The sequence below is a fragment of the Bolinopsis microptera genome, chromosome 10 (genome assembly GCF_026151205.1).
Source record: "Bolinopsis microptera isolate Bmic1 chromosome 10, MBARI_Bmic_1.0, whole genome shotgun sequence".
Lineage (NCBI taxonomy): Eukaryota > Metazoa > Ctenophora > Tentaculata > Lobata > Bolinopsidae > Bolinopsis > Bolinopsis microptera.
This window is the reverse complement of record NC_087081.1, coordinates 11,286,639-11,312,572: the sequence shown is the minus strand read 5'-3', so window position 1 is coordinate 11,312,572 and position 25,934 is coordinate 11,286,639. Positions and strand designations below refer to the sequence as shown.

The window sequence follows — 25,934 nt, the reverse complement described above, 5'->3', positions numbered from 1 at the left end:
TGTCAAAAGCTAACTCGGATGTGTCTGATGTTGAAATGGATTATCCTGCTGCCACATATTCAGATACTGATACAACAATATCTGAAAGATCTCATCAAGACGGTTCTAACTCTGAGGAAACAAGCGGTGATGATGAGTCAAAAACAGAATCTAGTATTGTTCGACAACGCAAAGGCAAGCGAAAAGGTGTAGTAATCAAGCAAATAAATAAAAAGGTGAAGATGTCGAAATTACTCAAAACTCTAGACAGTAGACGTCCTGTTACAAAGAAAATTATGTAAAGAGGAAGACACATGTTTCGACTTTTTATTCTCTTACATAATGAAAACTGAAATTTTTGAGACATTGGAGCAGCTTCTCGCTGACTGTGGACAAGATATCACCACAATTTTAAGTATGGAAGAGCGAGCTCTATTGGATGCAGTTATCATGACTACTAGTCTATCTGATGTCAACAAACTAATGAACGAGAACAAAAATATCGTTAGGAAGATTCATGAACTTTATAACCAAAACGTTGTTAACTATTGATAAGTATTTGGACATATATAATATATATGATATAGAGTTATTGAATATAGTTTTGTTTAAGTTATCTTCAAAAATCTAAACGTGTGTTTCCTTGTCTACATTATAACTTATTTAAATAATACATTATAATTATCATTCAGTATTCATTCATATGATATAATTTTAGAAAGTAGAAAATATCTAGACCAGTTCTTGACAAGAGATTTGTGTCAAATACATTGCACAGATGTTACTGTAACTATGCTGTACAAGGCTTATGGCTATACAATGACGTAGTATTCTTGAGCTGCTGTAGAGTAACCATCTGCATCCTGAAAGTGCTCTTTATAAATTAGATTTCATATCAAACAGTCAGTGTTACGTGACCGACTACGGTAAAAGAATTAAAAACTTAACCTTAAAGTTAAAGATAATAACAATTAAAGCTGAATCAGAGTCAAAATTTACGCAACACACCGCTGAACGCTGAATGATAGTGTAAGCAAAGTTGCAGGTGTTGTCCTGAAACGGTACACTCTGTCCCTAGTTAAATTTAGAAAGCTCATTATTCATTATCTCACTTTATCAGCACACTTTACAAATAAAAGGTCGCCGCGTGCCAGATGTTAACGCTGTTGATAGTGATACTTGGTGTTTCATTTATATCTAGAGACTATCTGAATAGAATACGAATCATCTAATTAAATAAATGTACAGCTTCATCTTCAATTACACAAGTCACGTGACTAGATAAGTCATGTGACAGGCGAAGATGATGACATGAAACCGCTGCACCAATCAAGCAGAAAAGAATGGCTTCGACTGGGATTCGAACTTGTAATCTCCGGCTAAAAAATCTGGCAGATTAGTCAACTGTGCTAAAGCTAAATGTACCCCAATTTTAGGGGTAAACGGAGCTCGAAAAAATCCTCTTACACTACTCACGTTAATCACAATATACAGTGCATGCAGCTAGCCGTAGACTCGTGTGCAGTGTTCACCTAGCTAACCATGTGCTTTCTAGATTCGCGCCACTGCGGGAGGGCTTGTTTCACAATGCATGACAATGAAGAGGCGGGCAATCGCCACTGCTAAGGCTTTGGATAAAGCAGTGGGCCTACGAGGTGCGGCAAATACTTCGGTGTAAATTACAAATAAGATAAAATTGAAAATATGCGCGGCGTACCAAAATTTTGTAGTGCAATGCAAATTACCAACTACTGTACCGGCCGCGCCGCGCATCAAATAATGTTTTACCTGAGGACCCCAGGCTATTATGTTCATTAACATAATAAAGAATTAGAATTGGCGGAATGACAGGCTGAGCGCGGCCCAGTAAATAATGTTTTGTTAAATTGCAGTGCGATGGATCATTGGACCACATCGAGCGTGCTAAATCGGAGGGACTTCGAGATTGTTCTAAAAGAGCTCCCAACAGTTGAAACCAACTTTAATATATGTATTTTGGACGCTGATTCCTAGCCATACGTTGTATGACCCTCTCATGCGCGCGCGCGGCTCCCCTGTATTGTCAGGCCACTCCACCATAATGAAACGACCGTTGCTTTATCCAGAGCCCTTGCAGTAGCGCGCGCCCGCCTCACAACAAGCACTTGGTTAGGTGGAAAACGACCGTGGGGGTCACGACGTGATACAACTGATTTCGCAAATTTCACCCCCCTCTCATTTAGAGAGGAAAATTTTTCCTTTCTAAATGACTTAAAATTCCATGAGTGTCCAATGTTTTGAATCCAAAATATTACCGAGTGTCTAATCAACTACTTTGAACCTTCTTTATTGATATCCTATTGGTTTAACATATAATCCAGTTAAAATTCTCCGAGGGCTGCGCCCCCGACCTTTGCCGCAGTAGCCTCGGAGCCCACCCCTTTTCAAAATTGGGAAACGCGGAAAGTAACTTAGTTAATTGACGATGTCAATTCATGGCAGCTCGGCGTGGCACAGTAGCGCATTTCGCCGATCTAGCCAGTGTCGCTGTGAGAAGCCTTATTAAGTGCGCGGCGCGGCACAGTAACGCAACGCGCTACAAGTAACTTAGCCGCTGCTTAACGGGTGATACTCGTAAAATATCTGTTCCATCGACGAGTTCAACTCGGTGCGCGTCCTGGTAGTGGGTAGGTTGTAAACCTACAAAGCCGCTGCGAGCGAAGCGAGCGGGCCACAGAAGGGTCCGAAAATGGGTTTAGGAGGAAATTTTTAATTATGTGGATATTGGGACATCATGTGATATGATTACTGGGCGGCGCTCAGCCTGTCATTCCGCCGAATCATGTTTATGAACATAATAGCCTGGGGTCCCCAGGTACGTAAGTGATATGACCGTATAAGGGGGTTAGTCGAATTTCTCGTTAGGGTTAGGGTTTCAGCATATTGGGTTAGGGTTAGGACTTAGGCCAGGGTTGTGATCAGATTAGAGGGTCAGGGTTTTTATTTGAATAATCGTTCAGGGCCAGCTAGAGAACGGGTTGAAGAAGTCACGTAACGTGACAGTCGAGTGTAGATCTTAACGGGTGATACTCGTATAAGATCTGTTCCATATATTGGACCATATATTAGGACCGTCGACGAGTCCAACTCGGCGCGCGTCCTGGTAGGTTGTAAACCTACAAGTGTAGATCGAGTGATTAATTATACGGTCATATTTGATATTATCACGTGATCGAGACAGATTTTCGCCAATTTCTCACCAGGGGAGCATTTCAATCCTATGTCATATGTCATGGGGGTGATTCGGAATCAGCGTCCAAAAATACATCGACTCAAGTTGGTTTCAACTGTCGGGGGGGGGGGGGGGGGGGCTTTTAAAACAATCTCGAAGATCGACTGAAGAGTTATTTTAAGACTCAAGAGTGATTTAGCACGCTCGTTAAACAAGACTGAAGACGAGCGCCGAGTTGGATTGTCGACGGTCTTGATAATATGAATATTTTAACACCCGGCCGTTAACCCGTTTTTTTAATGGAGTGTAGCTCCAAGCTCTTTTACTTTTAGTACTGATACTTTATCAATCTGATAAGCAATAAGAGGGTTATGAAACATAACAGTGTCAAGTGTACCTTCCAGAATCCAGACGCCAGTTAATATTTACTTATAAGTAACTTAATCAAAATTTAGATGGAACTTTGACTGTTGAGAAGACGATAAAACTCTATTTTTTATTTCATATTTGTGTGGATCAAAACACAAATGAGATTATAATTTGCAAATGCTTCCAGTTCCACGCCACCCAATTGATGTTTTTTTCGTATTTGAATCAGAACACAATAAAAAGACGACGATTAGGGGAACGATTTAAGGGAGCGAAATTAGGATGATTTTCAGAATTTTGGAATAGTTTTGTGGGAAACAAACGGAAAGTGAAATTATTAAAATTGTAACCAATAATGTGGCGTCAGATATGCCTAATGAAATATAAATGACGTTACTGGCTAAAATTTTAAAATGGAAAATCAATAACAAGTTAGATAAACAAATAAAATCTTTGAAAACCCAGACATGATTTTTCGGAGAAGAAAAATCACAGAAAAATAATTTGAACGAAAATTTAAATTTTACAAGAGTTTTTTACAACTGCGTACAATTAAAGAAATAAGTGTCAAATCGTTTACGTTTTGAGATCGAGAATTGACAAGATCCTCTTTTGTACCAAGCAGTGAGTTCACGACGAAAAATCCGTATCAAAATAAATCTTAAATAAAAAATAAACTTATCATAAATCGTATAAAATATAAACTTTTTTTGGAATTTAAATACAAATACAAATAAATCATAGTATAAATAATTTGAGTTTTAATCTTAATACTTAACAAATAACTTAAACAATTGAGATTGAGTCCGGCAACGGAAAACAGTAAAACAGTCTTTTAACAAACACGCCACCCAATTAAGAGTGACCGTTTTACAGTCTTTACACCATGTTAAACCCAGTTGACATTCCTAGAACCAGTCTGGAAACGTCTGATGACATCACGAATGACGTCACACTTATGACTGAGCTGACAGGTTTACGAGCACGACATCGTCGGTGTCCAACTTGAGTCCAGATTTGTCTGATTTGACGTTCTGGGCAAGATCGCGCAGCACAACAGCCCTGTAAAAAGTAAAACGTAAATATATTTAAAAAACTGTACGATTATAATAAATGTTCAATTAAGTTAAAACTGTACTACCATAAATGTTAAATAAATATAAACATTAAATTACCTCATCTTGTTCTTCCTCTTGACACCAGTGATCAGAGGTTTGTGGAGAGAACTGTCGTTCTGATCGATACCTTTAGCCTTATCAGCGGCAGATCGTCTTGCGGATTTGTTCATTCGACCCATTTTGCTTAACTTAAATCTACAAAATAGTCAGGTTAATATTGTTGGGTTTGTGTTAAGATTGATTGGGGTAAAGGGGAATGTTATATAAAATAATTATCAGTTGAACTTTTAATGGATTCACAAAAATGTGGTAGTAGTAAGCAGTGAAACAAATGAATAACTTAACTGATATAGTGGCTAATACATGATTAATATAAGATACAAGGAGATGGATTATTTCGATTGGCAAAAAATAAAGTGCTGGTTAAAAATGTTTCGTGTGACAATGACATTATGAGCTCAAATGTTACCTTAAATGATTGATACTGTCCAATTGCGATACATGAAAAACACGGACGATTGATACAATTTGGTTCCAAATATTCCTTTAAGATCTAAATTGAATACCAAAGTCTATGACCGAAGATATTAAAAGCGTAAGACTGAAAGCTTCGAAAATTTAAGTACGCATTATATAAAGTGCCAGAAATAAGGATTTTGAACGAAGTAGCAACTTCAAAATCGAACACGGATAACAGATATCAAGAAAAAGGAAAATCGACGATAACATATTATTACGTTGGTCACCAGCGGATATACTACACTTAAGTTAATTATGTAATAACAAAGATCTTGCTTAAATATCCCAAGCTAATCCGAGAATAAACAAGAAATTTACAATGCAGCTTCCAAGCCTCAAAAACTCAACATTAAACAAGTTAGAAGCTTCGAATTAAATTCTGAAATCATTATGTTTATAACTCACTTTGCGAATACATGAAGTCAAAACCCTGAAGAATATACGAAATTTGCTTTTCGGAGTACAGTAATTAGCTAAACAAGTGTAATTAGCGATTAAGTGGTTTATTCTTACTCCCACAATCCTCACATTAACGTTGCAGTTCTTATCTCTAGTATAACGTCATTAAAAAGTCACACGACGTCATCACGTAATATTTTGTGACGTAGTTCAAACAACCAACCACGTGACGTCATAACCTTTTCCATTTATTCTTCACTTCTCAATGGTTACGATGGTTTTCTACGTCGCCCTGAAAGAACATCATTATAAACAACTGCACTGAGAACATTAAGTGAAGTGAAGCTTAATAAGGTGTACATCGAGTTAGGTTGACAGGTTGTAAGGCGGACGCCACCTAAGTGTGGGATCTAGGTCACGTGACACATTATTTTAGGTCACGCGACACATTATATCTGACAGATATGACAAAAAATGTGCGCCTGACACCCAACTAACTGTCTGAAAATTATGATAATTCCGTAAAGAGCGGGCGTGTCTCTATTTCACAGGTGACACACGGAGTCTGGACGTAGATATGACGTCACAACCACGTGATATAATAACGTCATGTATTGACACGTGATGTTTGTGCTAAATTATACTAACATGGAGGAGAGGAGATCCAGGACCCCAAGTTTTAGCTCTGACATCGTCGTCAACAATCAGTGGACTTGGTCGGAGAGTGTCCATTCTATCTTGCTTTGGGGCTTTCAGCATGGTGGGCTTCTGCATTTCTGAAATTTAATGCCACGTAAATTAAAGATTGATAAGTGAAAAACGGGGTTATCTTGCCTAGTACATGTTTGCTTGTTTTAAGCTGAGATGCTCGGAGCAATAAAAAATGAGTCTCTCATTAAAACTGAGTTATTAATTGAGTAATTACCTGACTAATCAACTGATTAATAAAATGAGTAATATATTGAGTAATAAACTGAGTAATGCTTACCTCTGTCATAGTGATCCATGTCATCCGGTTCCTGCTTTGTAACGACACGGTAATGGTTAGGGTTCAACGACTGCATTCCATAGGGGTCCGCCTGAAAATGAAGAATTTTAACCTTCCTCCAAAACCAAAGAAGACTCTGTTAAGGATATCATGGAATTTATATTTAGATTTAATAAGTCAATTTCAATTTAAATATTTTGTTCATGGTCACGTATTGAGATTAAATTTATAAAGCAATACAAGGGATTATTTTAATTTTTGCAGTTATAGGTTAACATACGTTTTAATCAAATTTAAAAACAGATTTATATATTTTATGGGGGGGGGGGGGGGGGGGGGGGGGGTCAAGGGTAGAGGGGAAGAACGAAGAGGTGTAACCGTAGTTTCAGATTTTCTGGTTTGTCCCTCAAGTAAAGTGGCTATTGAGGGCTTGGAATGACGATGGGATTGAAGGTAAATCCAGAAATATTGAGAATCTTCCAACTAACCTGAGTAGCGTGGAGGATGAGAGCGAATAAGAGAGATCATGTTTGATTACAATTTCAGTGCTGAGATACACTCAGGGACTGGGTGATGCCATGATCAAGTAAAACGAATGGTTGAAGAAGTACGTTCAGACTTCAAACGCAAAATCCCCGAGAAAGCATCACCGCGGAGGAGCAGTGTTAGCGTGAAACAGAACATCTCAATCTCTCTTAGAACGGAGAGAGCTGACAAACCAAACTAGACAAGGGAGAGAACTGAGGTGTCCAACTCTCGTTCTCCGCTTACAACTTGCTGACAGGTCGGTCCGAGGCAGGTAAAACGTGTCAGCACTTTCGTTGGGTTGTGTTGTCACGTGACTGACTTCGTCGTGTCACGTGATCTCCGACTGAAAACACGTGATCTGTTGCGGCGCGCGCACGTGGTCCTGTGCCGTGGTGGTACGTGGCACTCGTGGTTCTGATCCCTTCATCAGGTGACTAAATAACTCTACTTTATCATCACAAAATCAGGTAGCCTCGCATTTTCGTAAGAGTTCTGCTGCCGTGAATGGTCGCGTGGTTTCCTTCTCTAAGGGTTGGAAACACGCGCACCAACTGAGACAGTTCGTCACATGATGACGTCACGTGGTGCCACCACACCAGTTAGTGTAGCTCAAACACCCTAACAGTACAATTAGGTTTCAAGAAGTGTCACGTGCTTGCCGGTTAGTGTTACGTCGTTTTAAGTTTTCCATAAACTTATCACTCCATGACAATACAGTCAGGGCAAGTTAGGGCGAGATAAAATTGTCGATACTCCGAAAGAAACGTATTGGAGTATTAAGTTGGTGTTTGTCACGGACGGGTTCATACTATGTATGTGTCGGAGTTGTCTACATCCTGCAACAAGTTTTGATGCAACTGTTGAGTCCGGACTCTAGCCACAACATGAGTCCGGACTCTAGCCACAACATTTTCGTCAGAGATTAGAGATGAGATATTGACGAATGTAACTAATAATGAACCACCAACATATCCATATATTTCCGTGTCAATTCAAATATTTCAGCCGACAAGTACAACGTACGAGCCTCACGCCAAGATATGGTCACATCATACGTTGGACAATAGTTCCTGGTCAGAAATTCCGGAATAAAAACTGTAAGGTAAGGAACCTGACTATAGATCCGGTAGGGTATAACGTTTCCTGCTTGACTATCCTCAGCACAGTTACTTTCATGTTATTATATCACCAAGGAAATGGTAAGTACTAATTTATTCATGTCATCTCATCATTTGAATCACTATTGGTCGGTATCACACGGCAAAGAGAAATGAAGAACTTAGTTGGTATCAACAAAAATAGGTTGAGTCACTACAATACCTTATACTTCTACTAGCACTATGTACTATTATAAACACTTGCACTATAATATTGTAGATGTGTTTATCAACATTATCATACCACATTTGTGTCATGACATCATGAACTCCAAGAATCATAATATCCTATCTTAGTACATCTTAGTACTTGAACCTACCCTATTTCCAACCATTATTGATGTACCATCAAGCAAAATAACGCCAACTTTGACGTTGAGAAGCTAGTGACCAAGATTGCACTGTAACCCAAAACCCCACGTTCGCGTTATTTTTCTCGAGAATGTTGGAAATTGCAACAATTTCTTTCTCATCACTCATGCCTATTGCCTATTTTTTAAATCGTATCATAGCGAGTTCGTGGTTTTGCCGCATGGTTTTCTCGACAAAATAGTTTCTGTGCTAGATAACAAGCTTAGCTTATTAAGTTAACGAAACATACTTTGATACCAACTTGTAACTTATAAAACTTGATACTCTGCCTCAATGAAAGTCAAAAGATAAGTTGAGATACTAATACTTTCTCGGTCGTCAAATCAGATTTACAGGTGGATAAGCACTTGACCAATGGGCAAGTAGATAATCTTACTGACAGTGTTATCAACAAGTCTTATCAGTCGTATCATGGGACATTAGAAATCACATTTACTGTATGGTTGCTTTATAACCTTGGGTCAGGTCACTTTCATGTCATTTTAAACCGTTTGTAAGAAAAATTGAGTATCTCTTAATTTTGTTGTCAGTCTCTCCGAACTAACTCTTTTTTTGTGAACTAGATTTATTTCATAATTCGATTTTTCACCTACTTTTTATATTCAAGCTGTTTTTGCAAGAAAATAACAACAAATTTGGTAGAAATGCTGGTTTTTCTCCTTCTGTCCCTCGTATCGCTGACTGTCAGCTATGAAGTATCACTGGAACACTTCCAACAGTGGGCCTTCGACCACGGCAAGACATACGAGGTAAGTTAATATTTAATTAAAATTATATTCATTACAGCAAACTAGTTTCAGGAATTAAATAATGTTTGGAGGTAAAGCTAAATCTACAGGGTATAGCCAGAATTAGATACATGTTTATTGTCTAGCTTTGAAGGTTTTGCAAGATTTGTGGACCAGCACAGGTCGGTATCGCACGGCAAAGAGAAATTAAGAACTTAGTTGGTATCAACAAAAATAGGTTGAGTCACTACAATACCTTATACTTCTACTAGCACTATGTACTATTATCAACACTTGCACTATAATATTGTATTGTAGATGTGTTTATCAACATTATCATACAACATTGGTGTCAAGACATCATGAACACCAAGCATCATATCCTAGATTAAAGGTGAATAATGAATATTCTGTCAAAGTCAGAACTCAGAAGTCAGAACTACATATTATTATTATTATATCCAAGCAATAAATGCTACAAAATATCCTGTAAATTATTATTCATAAAATGTAGCTTGAAGTGGCTTCTTTCCTATCACAAGATAAAGATAGCGAAGAGCCCACAGAATATTTGATACCACATTTTTTACATCTTAATACCTGAACGTACCTTATTTTCAACCATCATTGATGTACCATCAAGCAAAATAACGCCAACTTTGACGTTGAGAAGCTAGTGGCCAAGATTGCATTGTAACCCAAAATCAGATTTAATGGTAGATTATCTTACTGACAAAGTGTTATCAACAAGTCTTATCAGTCGTATCATGGGACATTAGAAATCACATTTACTGTTTGGTTGCTTTAGAACCTTGTGGGTCAGGTCACTTTCATGTCATTTTTTTACCGTTTGTAATAAAAATCGAGTGTCTCTTGAATTCGTTGATAGGTCTCTCCGAACTCTTTTTTGTGAACTAGATTTATTTCATAATTCGATCTTTCGCCCTTTTTTTAAATATTCAAGCTGTTTTTGCAAGAAAATAATAACAAATTTAGTAGAAATGCTGGTTTTTCTCCTTCTGTCCCTCGTATCGCTGACTGTCAGCTATGAAGTATCACTGGAACACTTCCAACAGTGGGCCTTCGACCACGGCAAGACATACGAGGTAAGTTAATATTTAATTAAAATTATATTCATTACAGCAAACTAGTTTCAGGAATTAAATAATGTTCGGAGGTAAAGCTAAATATACAGTGTATAGCCAGAATTAGATACATCAACAATCAACATTTCTAGCTTTGAAGGTTTTGGAAGATTTGTGAACCAGCACTAAATGTATCGAATCACCTCCCTGACAATGGAAAAGGAAAATATAGGGAAATTTGGTCCGCCCAGCACTAATTTTAAGTTTTAAAAACTTAAGACTGATGTCCTAAATAATTGACTTGTCATCTTACTAGTTAATCTTAAAGACATGCACTGTGTAACTACTCATCTGTGCTACGGTTGCAATTAATCATAGGACAATCTTTACACTTGAACCATATTTTAAGGCCGCAATAATTTAAAGTGACGTCAATATGACGTCAGCATTATCCTGCAGATATTATTAAATAGGTACAGCTAAAAATTTAATTATAATTAATCATAATTAATTATCCTACAGAGTGGAACAGTGCGTGCCATGAGAACGATGATTTGGCTGGACAATGCTGCGTTTGTGAAACAGAAGAACGCCGAAAACAACGGAGCAACCTTCAAACTCAATCAATACGCTGACATGGTGATTTACTCGAATACATTAAAGAAGTTGTTTAGTAACGTCCATCTTTTAACAAGCTAACTGATCTAATTACCGATTAAGAAATTAGTTAATTAACCAACTTTTCCATCAGACTCACGAGGAGTACAAGGCAATGTTGTCCCCTGTCACTGATGATGCTATCACTAGGGCTACTAAAGACATGATCGCTGTAAGTTGGCTTTCAACCAACTCGGATAACATTGGTTCCACCTAGCAGACAGACTAAATCCCATTTTCTATATTGAACAAGTCCGAGGCCTAGAACTCTTGAAAAATATGCGAAAATTATTCCTTGGCTTGCTTAGCGTGCCTTTGATTCAATATTTGATGCATTTTCTTGAATAGATTAAAAGAATACAATCGAATAAATAAACAAATTTCTCCCAGCTCGCCCTGCCACCCTGGGTTAACATCCCCAAAACCATGGACTGGAGGGACCAGAAAGCTGTGACACCTGTTAAAAACCAGGGGTCCTGTGGATCTTGTTACTCCTTCAGCACCACTGGGGCTCTGGAGGGAGCCTGTGCTATCAAGACTGGAACACTCAAGTCCTTCTCCGAGCAGCAGATCATGGATTGCAGGTCGGGCAGTGATTTTATAACTCATTATATTATGTTGATAGTAGGTACTGCGGCCTAGGTGTCATATCAAGAAGTTTGATGACAGCTAAGTTATTCTACATTTTCAGTTGGAACTATGGAAACAACGGATGCAATGGTGGTATGTTTGACAGAGCCTTCTATTACATCATGGAACAAGGAGGTATCGACAGCGAAGCAGCATACCCTTACACCATGAAGGAATCCGACAAGTGCAAGTGATACAACCTTCTAATTAATTTATATCAATTGATTCTAATAAGGTTTAACTACATATTAACCATCACATCGCTCAAACCAATTAATTTATGTATCTCACAGACAGCTAAAATTAGTAACGAAATAATTCAACAAGCTAACAAATGCTCCTCCTTCAGATACGATGCCAAATCTAAAGCAGGTCAGGTCACCAACTACTACTACGTAAAGCAGGAGGATGAGGATGCACTGACTGCTGTACTGGCGCTCAAGGGACCCGTGGCTATTGCTATCAACGCTGGACAGAGGGACTTCCAGTTTTACAACTGTGAGTCAAAGTTATATTTTTGTATAGGATGCAAATCCAGGGAGTGGTAGGAGGGGGAGGCCGGAGGGGGTTGACTATGCCAATTTCGAGCTGATCGCAGAGTATAGATTTCACGACTAAATTAAGCTAAGAAACCTTTTTATATTGACACAACATGCTCATATATCACCTGACAGTATAACCATTAGTTCGCTAAACCAACCACTTTACCAAGCTCATCGTAATATGAACCATTTCAACACTCATGTTAATAGCTCAACTATTTTAAATATGTTAAACCACGCCCCTTTTAAGCTGGAGTATATGATAACCCTGCTTGCGACGCCTCCCTGAACCACGGTGTCCTGGCTATTGGATACGGAACTGATACCGACTCAGGTAAGACGTTGTTGAAGAGTTTTTTCTATTTTTCTACAGCTTCATTTAATTTTCAGGGTAAAAAATGTAAGACTTATTCATTTAAAACAAAAAACTTTCCAGGAAAAGACTACTTCCTGGTGAAGAACTCCTGGGGTACCCAGTGGGGTCTGGATGGATACATCAAGATGAGACGAAACAAAGACAACCAGTGCGGTATCGCTACTTACCCCAGCATTCCCGAATGTTAAACACAAGGATTTATTTTAAAACAGATCTTAAAATACAGGGGATGTTTTGACAGGGTTGTGTCGTTCAGAGGAGATAGGTTTTATTGAACGTTTTTGTTTTCTTTTTTTGGATTTTCTATAAGTTTGTATACTGTTCTTATTACTGTAACTTTTTGTATTATGTAACCTTAGTATTATGTTTTCTAAATACAATGTTTCCAATTTGACTACATCCCCAATGAACTCAATGGATATGATCGTAAATAATATAGTTCACATGAAATAGATAGCAAATATGAACGTTGCCACTATTATAACAGCGATCCCACTTTCGAGTCGCTCTATGGTATCTAGTTACTACAGTTTACACGTTTCTGTTGAGTTACTAAGGAGTTACTAAGGAGTTACTAAGTAGGGCGCTCTTCTTTAATAGACGAAAGATCATCCGAAGCTCTTTACTCAATATACTGCTGACAGGATCAGTAATTATAACATATGGCCCTTGCAACTTACCGCAGAACTGCGGAAGATTTATACTGAAACTACTGGCTAACTACTGGCAAACAACTGGCTAACACCCATGTCTAATATTTAGAATAATTTCTGAAATACCCAATATTTCACGGCGACCGGACAACAGAATGAGACTGAACTTGTCTTCAGTCTCTAAGTCTGGAGCAATTCTGTAGTGGGCAGGTCTAAGCAGGACCAAACCCACAGTTGCTCGTTTTCAGATGCCAGTCAGTCAATTTCGGGCAGAGCACAGTAAAACCAGATCTGTCAACAACTGTAGGTCACGTGATATAATTGCACTGTCACGTGACCTCATAACGAGTTCACGTGATCTGAGAGTTGAGTCTCGTCACGTGACTCACCTGGCGCTTCATGTGACAGCTGAAAGTTAAACGTCACGTGCTACGACACCGAACCACTACTGGGTGCAAAGAACAAAATTGTTAGATCTCGAGAGTTGGTTTCGACCGTCGACGAGTAAATTAGACACTTGTACAAACTTGTACAATCAGTATAACTCCAAGTTGAAGGGTGTAAACTCCAAAAGTGGACATGCAAAGAAGAGCTGTCAGTTCCTCCCTTGTTAGGAGGGAAGCGTTTCATCTGTGGTAGACAGGTCAGGTGATAGCGTGAAGATGGAGCAGGGATAGGATGAAGTGTGGGAGAAATACGTGGGAAATAAGTTCGATGAAGAACCAAGGGGGAATAAATGGGAATATATAATCTAAATACATTCTGTTACATTAGTTTTGCAGTTTGGTATGGGAGTAACTAAAAATGTAAACCCCACCCTCCTCCCCCGCCCTTTGGGTGTTTTAAAAACCTTTTGTACCTTGTGCATGGTCCTAATGCTGGGGAGGCTATCGTCAATGTGGTGCATTCTCCTTAGATGAGTCTTCAGGTGGTTACTCTGGATGAACCTTCTACCGCACAGAGAGCATTGGTACCGTTTGTCACCTGATAAGAGAGGATTTATTTGATTAGTTAATTATAACAGTTAATTTATTTATTGTTTTATAAGTTGTCTTTGATAAGGCTATTATTCGGTCTCATATGTGAAAATTACAACGACGAAACTTAAAACTTTATGGAAATACTAAAAGTTCTTGAGCCCCAACTGTCAGATGTCAGTGAATTGGTGCTAAATCTAGCCCCACCCGTAGTGAAAAAGTATAATTTTCAAATAGTTCTAGACTTTATTTCAGTTAAACAGTTCCAAGCTTTCATCGTGTGCAGTTGTTTGCAGGGATTATGCACATTGCACAATTTCAAGACTGTAAATTTGAAAACGTAGGAAAAGAGTTCATTTTTCTTATTTCAGTAAAATCTCGGTTTACTGAGAAAGGAAAGAGCCGCCTTAAATCGGGGGTTTGATTGTTTAAATTATGTATGTTCAAGGGCCCTATTTGGGGGAAGGAAATGGCTGCAGTAAATCGGGGTTTTACTGTCTCTTTATTCAAATATCCGATCTAGAAATCAACACTGACGCGATGAACAATATGTTCAACCTGCAAAGCAACAAATTCTTATTACTTCCGGCCCGGATGCTGCTTGACTTAATGAGGGCGAATGACGAATTATTGGGCGTTAAAGTTCTTGAGAAATTGATACTTCAATTTCTTTTAAAACGTTTAAGAGCATTGGTCTAATTTTACGTATTTTTACTTAGAAACCGTTTTCTGAACTTTAGGTTAGACTGACAGTGATTCAACACTTCTTAATTGAAAATTCCAGACCCCAAAAACTGAAAAAATGCTGCCCTACTCCCTCTAATAAATCTAGTCCACAAATAGATACAGCAAGGTAAGGAAGGTAGCAGTGTTACACAGTGGGCTGTGAGTGGGGGTCATGCTAGCATAGGGTATTTTAGACCATCACACATGCCCCTAACTTTGTTTCTAAGGTAATTTGGGTACAAAAATACGATTCCAATCATTTACAGGGCCGAAAATGTCTCAGAAAAAATTTTTGGGCCGATTTTGAGCAATCTTGTAGTCCAAAAATAGGAGGCTGATCCCAGGAAAAGTTGTTTTTTTAGAGGTTTAATCAATTTTAAAGCTCTTTTATGAACTGTAAACGAAGGACAGCTATCTTAGGAACTCTAATCTTTTTGAATTATGAAAAAATATTGATCAGAACAAAAGTTGTGCCCATTTATATGACCAAAATTTTCTGAAACACCAAAATTGTTCCTGGTATTTTCAAAAATTAAGTTTAAAATCACGATTTTTTGGATTTTTATCAATTTTAACTATAATAATTGTGATATTTTGATTTTTCATCCATATGCATCTGGTCTAGGATGCAAAAAATGCCACAAACATGGAGAATAACTAAAATATGTCAATTTAATAGCAAAATTGAGCTCATAAATTATCTAAAAATGCAGCAAATTTTACCCAATTTTTGAGTTTCTTAATTTTGTAAACAGAGTTGCCCAAAGTTGCCCAAAGTGATTCTTATTGCATCTGATAGGGAATTGTCTAAGCTTTCTGATGATACCATGCATTATACCGAACTATTGCAAACCAACAACGATCTCTGTCGTTAAATACCCCAAAAATTGCCTAAAATACGCGCCATAAAAAAGGCGCGGTCAAAAATCAGGTGAAAATGTTAAAGTCACACAGTTTTTTTTAGATGGCTGAGTATTCTTAAGTACTATACTATATTTCAATTATTGAAAACTGCCTTGATCAGGCATTTTAGCCCATAATAATAAATATTAGGCAATTTTTGGCTAAAAAAGGCAAAATTTCTTGACAGTGAAAAATGCTATTTTTTCACGCGACGCCATTTTGGCATCTTGCAAAGTTTTTAATTACGGTATCTTGCATGAAATCGGGCTAGCGTTTTACAATAAGGAAAGCTTATTTTCAAAGAAATTTAAGAAAGTCGATTTTAGGCCTATGCTAGCATGGTAGCCCACTGTGTGTTATAATATAGTAACTATACGCTGTGTATAATGATATCCACACTGACATACCTGTATGTATACGCTGGTGTATACGGAGTGTAGAGGATTGGGAGAATGCTTTAGAGCACACATCACATTGGAAGGGACGTTCACCCGTGTGGACACGCTCGTGAGCCTGGGTTAATTGGTTAATTAGCTAATTGGTCAATTCGCTAATCAATTTAAATTCATTGTTGGGTGAATAAGTTGTATCGTTTGTTCTAAGCAAGAATTAGTTTTGACCATGAAATCAAAATTAATAAAAGGGATATGTCAAATTAATTAAATCTCACATGAAGATTGCCAGAGCCGCTGAAGGCTCGGTCACAGTAACGGCAGCGGTAAGGGCGCTCGTCCGTGTGGAGACGCTCGTGGGTACGGAGGTTACTGCTGTTCCTAAACGCTCTGTCACAGTAGGTACACTTGTAGGGTCGCTCTCCTGATAAAATAGGCGGAGTTGGGGCATGTAGTTAATATTTATTTTAAATAAATTAAGTGTCATCAAACAAATGATACGACGTATTCCAGGGTGATCTGCTGAAGACTCAACTAGTTTCGGCCTTTCTTTTAAATAAATTAATAACTAAACCAGTTCTAAATACTAAAAAACCGGCTTCAAAGACATTGCTTTACTGGTCACGTGTGGCCACAGTACCAAATATGCAAGCAAAACATTCCGGGTCCTTATCCTGACATGTTTTCCTGTTTGATAATTTGAGTCCCGGCTATAATTTGGGTATCAGTCCTTGGTATGGTACCAGAATCACTGACTAAATAGTCTGTCAATCAACATAGCACGTTACAAACCAATAAAAAAGTGAGGAATTCCAAGAATTCTCTCTAACTCATCAAATGAAATACTAAATAACCTGTATGGGACCGCTCGTGAATAGTAAGATGGTTGCCAAATCTGAAGGCTTTACCGCAAAACCTGCACTCGAACGGCTTTTCTCCCGTGTGTATGCGAGTGTGAGCCTGAAATTATAGTCAGTAAGATTGATAATGACATTCACAATTTTAGCTGCAGTCCTGGACGCATTAGTAGTTAACGAGTAACTATAGTTAACTAAAACCGCTAGAATACGTTTGGGAGGAAAAATTACAAGTTTAGTTTCGCACTTCCTTAGATCAAACATGAGAATAAACCGTGGAGTCACATCTTATTAGAAAGAGAAATTATAATGATCAAGATTGGAGATTGGTTTTGTTAGGTCTTTAGATTCAGATGGTTTTAAATCAAAATTCGACCGAATTTGAGGGACGATAGTCACACAGTGTGACGACTGACGACCAGCATATAGTTTGGCGGGAGATGCATATAATCTATTGGCATAAGGAAGTGTTTGGCCATATATGGAATAATGCGCGCGCTCACTACTTGGGCGCTGCGAGCGATGCTGTACTTTACATTGCTGACAATGATGTGATTTTCGTTAGAGCAGAAGTTGTAAGCATTAGAATTCGCGCGCGAAGCGCCCGCGCAAAATTATGAATCTTTACACTGTTACCAGGCGCTTGTCGGTAGACTAACATGCAAATAAATTATGCAAAATCATGCACGATAACCCAAATACATGAGAACTATCTGAAGAATGGACTCAAACTGGAAACGGAACCGAAAAACCCAAGGAAAATGTTCAACGGCAGATATTTTTATATAGTTGATCAAGTTGGAAAAGGAGGCATTTGGATGTACTCTACATTTAGAGTATACGCGTAAAGCTTGACATCGTTAACACTGCTAAAGTATGCCGGGAGGGAAATTTGAAATATGAGTTTGTTTTTGCGAGTACTTACTTTCATGTTATTGGACCTTCCAAACTCTTTTCCGCAGTGTTTACATTTGTACGGTTTGATTCCGTTGTGGGTCCGAATATGGGAACAAAGGTTTGAGGAATGTGAGAAAGCCATGTCACACTCTGTGCATCGATACGGTTTTTCTCCTGAAAATTTCGGCGGTATAATATCAAGACGTACCTCTTGGGAAAACCAATTGTAGATAATTGCATCAATAAAAAAATCTTTCTGCGGAAATTGCTGTCCTGACTTAATGAAAATCAAGCCACTAATCTTCGTGATATGGAGCACTTATTACGAAATCAAGATAATCTTGATTTCTTAAAAAGTAATGATCCAAATTAAAGAATCAAGATGTTTGACATACCAGTATGGGTACGGAGATGAATCTGGAGATGATATTTGTTGGGGAAGGCTCGAGGACAGAATTCACACTGCCACGGTCTGGGAACTTGGTCCAATTCTTCTGGTGTTTTCTGAATAGTAAGGTTATGAGGACAGGTTTTTATAAAATACCCAGCTTCTTCTGCTGTTTTTAAAATGTACGTGTAACATTTTTTCAGACTTTTATTCAGTTATAAATGCGCGAAAAACAATCTTAACTTAAAGCAAATATTCACAAGAGGTCAAAGAATATCAACCTCAATTCATAAAATAAAAGTACTCCAAGCATGTAAAATAGCTCAAAGCATATCGATTTAATTCGTGAACGTAAGATATATCAAGTATGTGGACAAGCTGGTGGTCGAACTTACCCTGACGTATTTGCCCCGTCGTCGAGGCATTCTGGGATCTTGCTCATCGTCACCACTATAATCATCGTCCTCTCCCTCTCCTAAAAGGTGCAATCATGATAATTATTCCGGAATAATTTGGGGCTTACATTTTCTAATTTATCTGTCGGAAATAGTCACATGCCAAAAAAAATGTATTATAGACCATGACAATTCGACTTCTAAGTAAATTCTATATTATCAGAGAACATTACGTGAATACCAAGTTATCCACGCCTAGACTCCAGAAGCATGTCAATGTAATGATAACAATACCTTTGTCATGGTCGAGCATGTTCATGGCGTCTTCAGTAATCAGTCTTCCCTGGAGTCGCTCCAAATCATCAGCGTGCTCATCATCCTGGTAACCTATCTGGTTATAGTTCTCAACATCTCTCCTGAGTTGATAAAATCGTGAGGTTACCAAGTTGTGAGGTTAACAAGTTGTGAGGTTACCAAGTTGTGAGGTTACCAAGTTGAAGGTTACCAAGTTGTGAGGTTACCAAGTTGTGAGGTTACCAAGTTGTGAGGTTACCAAGTTGTGAGGTTACCAAGTTGTGAGGTTACCAAATTGTGAGGTTACCAAGTTGTGAGGTCACCAAGTTGTGAGGTTACCAAGTTGTGAGGTTACCAAATTGTGAGGTTACCAAGTCGTGAGGTTACCAAGTTGTGAGGTTACCAAGTTGTGAGGTTACCAAGTTGTGAGGTTACCAAGTTGTGATGTTACCAAGTTGTGAGGTTACCAAGTTGTGAGGTTACCAAGTTGTGAGGTTACCAAGTTGTGTTACCAAACTTGTAACCATGGTTATTATTTGTAACTGCTATGGTTACTTACTGTTGCATCGGTTGCGAGCCCTGCTCGTCATAGCCACCACGGCCACCACGTCTTGACGCTTCATCCCTTCCGCTAAACTGTGTTCTGTTCGACATCATCATCTGCTCTGAGCTTATAATACGACCATCGTACCGCTCAACCTGTGAGTTCTAGATAACGGTTTTAAAACCTGTTGTAACTTGTTTGATAGCGCGGTAACCGAGTTGGTAACCTGGTAACCAAGTTGGTGACCAAGTTGGTAACCTGGTAACAGAGTTGGTAACCTGGTGACCAAGTTGGTAACTTAGTGACAAGTTGGTAACTTAGTGACCAAGTTGGTAACTTAGTGACCAAGTTGGTAACCTGGTAACCAAGCTGTTAACCTGGTAACCAAGTTGTTAACCTGGTTACCAAGTTGGTAACCTGGTAACCAAGTTGGTAACCTGGTAACCAAGTTGATAACCTGGTGACCAAGTTGGTTACCTGGAAACCAAGTTGGTAACCTGATAACTTTGTAAGTTGGTAAGGCAGTGCACCCCAGGACTAATTAGCAGGTAAGATTAAAATCTTTTAGGCTGACCTGCTCGCTAGAGTGGGGCGGCATGTATTCCTCAGTGTCCATTCTTCTTACCAACTGTACATTACCGCGCTGGGTAGAAAATGTAATAATGCTATCTGAGGCATCTCTTGAAAAAAAGCGTTCTATTTGAGGCTCTATTCGAAAAGAAAATTTCCTTGATGAAGAACGGTCCCGACATTATTTTTCTGAACTGGAAATAATTTCATGGTGAAATTGTACCTGTAGAACTTGGTTGCCATTTCTATCCACAACAACTTCAGTTGCGTTACTTCTTCTAACATAAACGGGTCTCATCTTATCGTGTATTTCTGAAGTAATTAAAAGTTTGATTCATCACCCGATAAGTTAACTATTAAATTATTTACCGACCAATTTAATTTAACCCCCTTACAAGGTCAATTGAGATAGTATCCGTAACTCTGATATTGGTATATCAAGCTTCCATAAAGAAACTACCCGAACTCTCTATTAGTGATTACCATTACCAAGCTGCTATCAATTAGTAGCCGATTAGTGATCAATTAAACTGGTACCTATAGAGGCGTGCCTATCTTCTCCCTCCTCATCACTAGCTTCTTCCTCTTCATCGTCCGGATACACTATCTCTGTGGCACTGTCTGGGGAGTTTATTTTGTTAAATTACTTTTTTTAATGCAGCCGAAAGAGGTTTCCTCAGTTCATACGAAATCTCCAACCAATTGTCAAATACTATTGAATTGATTGATTTCAATAAACATAGAAGCGTGCCTATCTATAATAACGTACCATCTCCCTCCAGCTCCTGCTCCGGCTGCTCCTCCTCCACCTCATACTCATGTTCCTCCTCTATGTGACCCTCTACACCGTTCACCTATTAATAATTAATTAATACCCTTAATAGCCGTTAATAGGCCTACAGAAGTAAATATAATTGATTAACGGGAATAGAGATAGTTAAAACATAATAATATAATGTAGGTAAAACATATCTGTAAATTCTTCATATCGATGCAGAGTGCAGATTAGTCATGTTGTAAAAATACAATAAGTGATAAGTTTACAGACTCTCAGACTACACGATGCTGAATTTAAATCAATAATCAAATTCGTATATAAGTAATAAGGATAATAGCTTATTAAATATTAATCGATCAATTAATTAATTAACAGGTTAATTAACAGCTAAAGAAGTTAACCTGGGTAGTCTCCTCGATGATGGTTGCTACAGGTAGGGGAGGTTCCTCGGGTACTTCCTCGGCTTGTAGCTCCTGAGTCTGGGTTACTTCTTCTAACTCTCCGTTAGGTCCCCGCTGCAACAGATATTTGTAATTAATTAATTATAATAATTAAGTATTGGTTAAATAAACCTCGTTTAAGGTGGATTTCTAGTAATGTTTACAAGTTTCAGAACGGTGATTCTTCGAAAACATCATCTAATTTCAGCTATATTGATGGTAATAATTGATAATAATTATAACAAATTTTAGTAAATAATTTAACTCAATAATATATCAGGATTGTTCACAGCATTCAACTTTACCTGCACCAAGATGATCTGAGACTGAGGGTGTCTAGCAGCAATATTTGAAGGTATAATAATATTCCCACTCTCGATATATCTGACTGGCACTTCGGGCTCGTCAGGCTGTTCCACGTGGTCTTCATTTGATACCTTCACAGTTCACACATTTAGTTGATTATTAATTGACCACAATAAATGTTAATTGATCGTTAATTGAAAACTGCATAATTTGATTGTTTGGGACGAAGTGAGAGTCTCCACTCAGTGTAATATGATCAAATCACTCACAAGAGCGAAAAAAGATACCTTAACCTACAACAGACAACTGCATACTGTGATAAAAAATAAAACAAATTGTCATCATACCATGGGTTGGGGCTCATGTTGCAGTTCCTGGTCCTCGTCTACTATGTCTTCTTCCTCTTCTTCTTCTTCTTCTTCTATAATGAGGCATTAGTGAGAAGATGTCAAAATTAAAGAAATAGTTTAGAGAAGCACGCTGGATGATGAATAGGGGTAATAATGCTGAAACTAACCTTTTCATCATAAATAATCATAGTTCAGACGCGTTATAAAATGATAAGGTTAGTGTCCGCATTTCAAGACTAGAAAGCAGTAGGAAGTCTAACCCTTCTGAAATAATAATTCATTCATAATCCACAATTTCTAGAATTACAGATTATAACCATATCTATTATAACTTATATAAAAGCTGCTTGATCAATTAATTACCAATTATCATATTAGCATCCTGCTCCTGAGGCCCTCTCCTCTGCTCCATCGCTATGTGTTCAGTATCAGACCCCATGTCATCGTCCTCATGTGCTTCTTCTCTAATATCCTACAATTAATTAACAATGTCAGCATTTTCTTAAACACGTTTAAAAGTTTACAGTCCAGCAACGAAGTTCCTAAATCTCAAAGAGCATTGATGAGCAAATATAAAGGTAACTAATTAGATAATCGACTAATTGATTTTCTCAGAGCTAATTAGCAACCTCCTCATGATGATCAGGGTCTAGAGAAGCCTGTTGTTCCTCGTACTGTCTCAACACCTTCCTGATGATGTCACGTGAGCTCTCCTCAGTGTCCTCTAACCCATCTCCCTCCGCAACACCCTCGTCCTGTATTACATCGAGTAATTATACCAATTATACGGTATACACGGATAATTATACATATTATACACGGATCATTATAATACCAATTAAAAAATATACACGGATAGTTAGGTTTCAATATGAACGAAATAAGATAATTGCCATAGTCATTATGTCAGAACAGCGCATGGTGAGGGGGACTTGAAACCCCTCAAAAAGATAAAATCTAAAATAACAAACCTCTTCCTCCTCCTCCTCCTCCTCTTCCACAACTTGAAGTGGAGCTTGTTTTTTGGGAGATCGCTTAACTGCGGACTTTCGGGGTTTCATAGCTGAAAATTCGGAGTTATAAGTCAAGTCTATTTTAATTAAATATTTGATGGCGTTCGCTGTGCTTACGTGCTTACAGTGCAGATTACTTGTGAGAGATTGATCTCATATTATAACACTATTATTCTAGAACAGAGATATCATACCATTGTTCTTAGGTTTCTTCTTTCTTCTCGGCTTGTAAACCTTTGGTTCAACTTGCAAAAAGAACTTTCCTCCTGGTTTGGCCAACACGAATTCAACCTTTGTCAAGTCCAGAACCTACAAAAAATAAAATAGTGAGGGATATTTCTGACCAAATGAATTTAAATACAAATTGAGATATTTAGACCGGACAATATTTGTGTCAACTCTTTATTATATTATGTCTTTATATTATAAAACATCCACACAATATGGCATTTTAAGCGGCTTCAAAAGAGGGTTTATGAGGGCCAGTGATTGGTTCTGATGGTTTTCAGGGATAGTTCTTGACCCAAAGAAGAAATTTCGGTCAAAGAAATCAGAATTTTTAAAATGGTCTTTATTTTTAAGCACATTTTTCAGATATAATAATGCAGTTTCTTGTTCATTGCACAACTAATTTCCGCTAATTTAACACAAAAAGTGGAAACATTGCAAATAAGTTTAGCACCGGTTATAAAAATACTCAATATTACTCTCACCTCAGTAGCATTATCAGCATACAGTATAAGGAAGTTCCCATCGTCAGTGATACTCTCTACAGTCCCAAAATACCATCCTGGAGCTTCTTCTGATCCTTCGTCTTCTACCCATTTAATGTACAAACACTCTTTAACTCCTGATGTGAGATGTTTTATTAATTAAATTGTAAGATATTGATTTATGACTGAAATTGACAGTCATAAATCATGGTATTATATAATATGTGCCTCGATTGTTTTAGGCAAAGAAATTGTGAACATGTGTACGAGACCCAGTTAACCTGGGCCAATATACCCGACTGATAAATTCATAAAATTTGAAAATAATCTGTAGTTCTTAGTAGTACTTACTGGGATACTCATCGCCCAGGGTGGGATGACATTCACTCAGGTCACTCATATCAGAAGTGGAGGGTTGTAGATCAGCGTCAGTGACATCAAACTGCTCCATTTGCATTGCCAGAATGTTGGGGTTCTGAGACACACCCGGGCGGTTTGGGTCCTCATAGTCGTCAGTCCACTCCCTGCAAATATTGATACATTTGATCTCTGATTGTAACATGACGTTGTGATCAAAGTAAAATATCAGAATAAATTAGAATTCGGATGATGCATTCAATGCGTATTAAGACACAACTTATTAATTCATTATAATATATTGAATCGATTATGAAATTATATGATCAGAGCATCCTACATGACATTTCCTACTTTCAAAATAAATCTTACCGTTCAGACCAGTTGTTTTGTCGTTCCACCTCATCACCTTCCATGATCTCTTCGGGAAGACCATGATCCATGTTTCTACACTTTCCTAAAACTAAATAATAATGTCAATAATTCCGCACTTGACTCTTAACATATTATATAAGAAAAGAATATAGTTAATAAAAGCAACAATCAACATGCATTGTGCTTTTATTCTTCTCGTAATAGTGGTTATTACATTTTGCGTGAAGCAATTAACAAATCCTGCAGAACTTAAACATGAGACAGTGCACTTTTTTCCTACATTAATAAGACACAATTATTGTATCATATTGAGCAGCAAGTAGCGATTTAACAAAGGTTGTTGTACTCCAATAATCATTTATTATGGCAGAAACATAGTTCCGCTAGGCCAATATATTTCAATGCTTTCTACTGCTATTTACCAATCCACATACTAACTCAAATTCTATACGAAAAATAGACCTCGAATTAAACTTCCTTCTTTAAGAAAATCGCACAAAGAGAGCACAAATTTACTGTTGGACTAATTAAGTGGGGTGTAAATTTCATGTATTAATGTATGGAAAAATCTGTGTAATGTCTCCTCGGTCAACTCAGCCAAATGATCAGAAAAGTGAGGGTGGAATTAGGAGGGGCCAGTGGCATAACAAAGAGCCCCGCTGACCCCGGCGTGCGGGGGGTGCCATCTTAGGGTGGTGCCAAATCATCGTTCGAATGTGGGACAATTGAGAAACTGTGCGTTTTGCTTTAGAGACACATTTCTTTAAAGATTTTAATGGTGTACCCTATAAAATCACCTAAATTATCCAATTTTACGTTCCTACTTTAAGAGGGGGACGTTACGCCACTGGGAAGTGGGAGGGGCCCTGGCATGAGACCAAGAATCTTCTTAGGATACCCCTTCAGTACATACATATATTGGAAATACAATAAAATTAATGGGGTTTCAATTAATGGTTAGATATATCGAAGATTATGATTTACTTTAATATCGACAAAAGCTTAATTTCACATTCATCTGTGTAACAAACTGCACAATTTTGTAATTAAAATCAGAAAAATTGCTTTCAAACATAACTTTAAACATATGCGGAGATAATTTCTAGATTATATATTATATAAGCAATCATTGATCATACCTCGTTAGTGAACTTATAATATAAAAGTGGAAGTAAACTGACATTTTCTACCAGTGAATACACTGGTTTGTAATAAAGTTTGACTGATCACAACAAGTTTAACAGTTGTATAAGAACATTCCTGGAAATTTTAAAGTTCCTGTCCCGTGTGAGTACGTTGGTGTTTATTAAGACTTGATTTAACAGAGCAAGTATATGAACATTCCTTG

The 25,934-nt window shown here is 37.9% G+C and overlaps 2 protein-coding genes across 7 annotated transcripts; one reads left to right on the top strand and one right to left on the bottom strand.

Moving 5' to 3' along the window:
• Positions 1-5,013: 5,013 nt before the first annotated feature.
• On the bottom strand, positions 5,014-24,687 carry LOC134822392 (zinc finger protein 180-like). 6 transcript variants are annotated; one of them, XM_063833424.1, is made up of 26 exons: positions 24,584-24,687; positions 24,206-24,378; positions 23,855-23,991; positions 23,336-23,450; positions 23,100-23,191; positions 22,758-22,883; positions 22,492-22,600; positions 22,126-22,199; positions 21,778-21,909; positions 21,434-21,547; positions 21,024-21,108; positions 20,792-20,875; positions 20,478-20,566; positions 20,259-20,327; positions 19,700-19,848; positions 19,141-19,262; positions 18,847-18,926; positions 18,459-18,567; positions 18,092-18,237; positions 17,164-17,269; positions 16,588-16,733; positions 16,325-16,430; positions 14,171-14,295; positions 6,584-6,674; positions 6,244-6,371; positions 5,014-5,887 (listed from the first exon to the last, which is right to left on the bottom strand). In XM_063833424.1, the coding sequence occupies exons 1-26, from the start codon at positions 24,652-24,654 to the stop codon at positions 5,858-5,860; spliced, it is 2,808 nt and encodes a 935-aa protein (XP_063689494.1). In that variant the 5' UTR covers positions 24,655-24,687; the 3' UTR covers positions 5,014-5,857. The 6 variants fall into 6 exon arrangements, with proteins under 6 accessions (XP_063689494.1, XP_063689495.1, XP_063689496.1 ...); XM_063833425.1 differs by having other exon boundaries at positions 14,162-14,295; positions 19,700-19,839; XM_063833426.1 differs by having other exon boundaries at positions 19,700-19,839.
• On the top strand, positions 10,332-13,030 carry LOC134822394 (procathepsin L-like). Its single transcript, XM_063833431.1, has 8 exons — positions 10,332-10,474; positions 10,976-11,092; positions 11,205-11,282; positions 11,501-11,694; positions 11,802-11,930; positions 12,090-12,238; positions 12,533-12,616; positions 12,719-13,030. The coding sequence occupies exons 1-8, from the start codon at positions 10,370-10,372 to the stop codon at positions 12,844-12,846; spliced, it is 984 nt and encodes a 327-aa protein (XP_063689501.1). The 5' UTR covers positions 10,332-10,369; the 3' UTR covers positions 12,847-13,030.
• Positions 24,688-25,934: the final 1,247 nt, after the last annotated feature.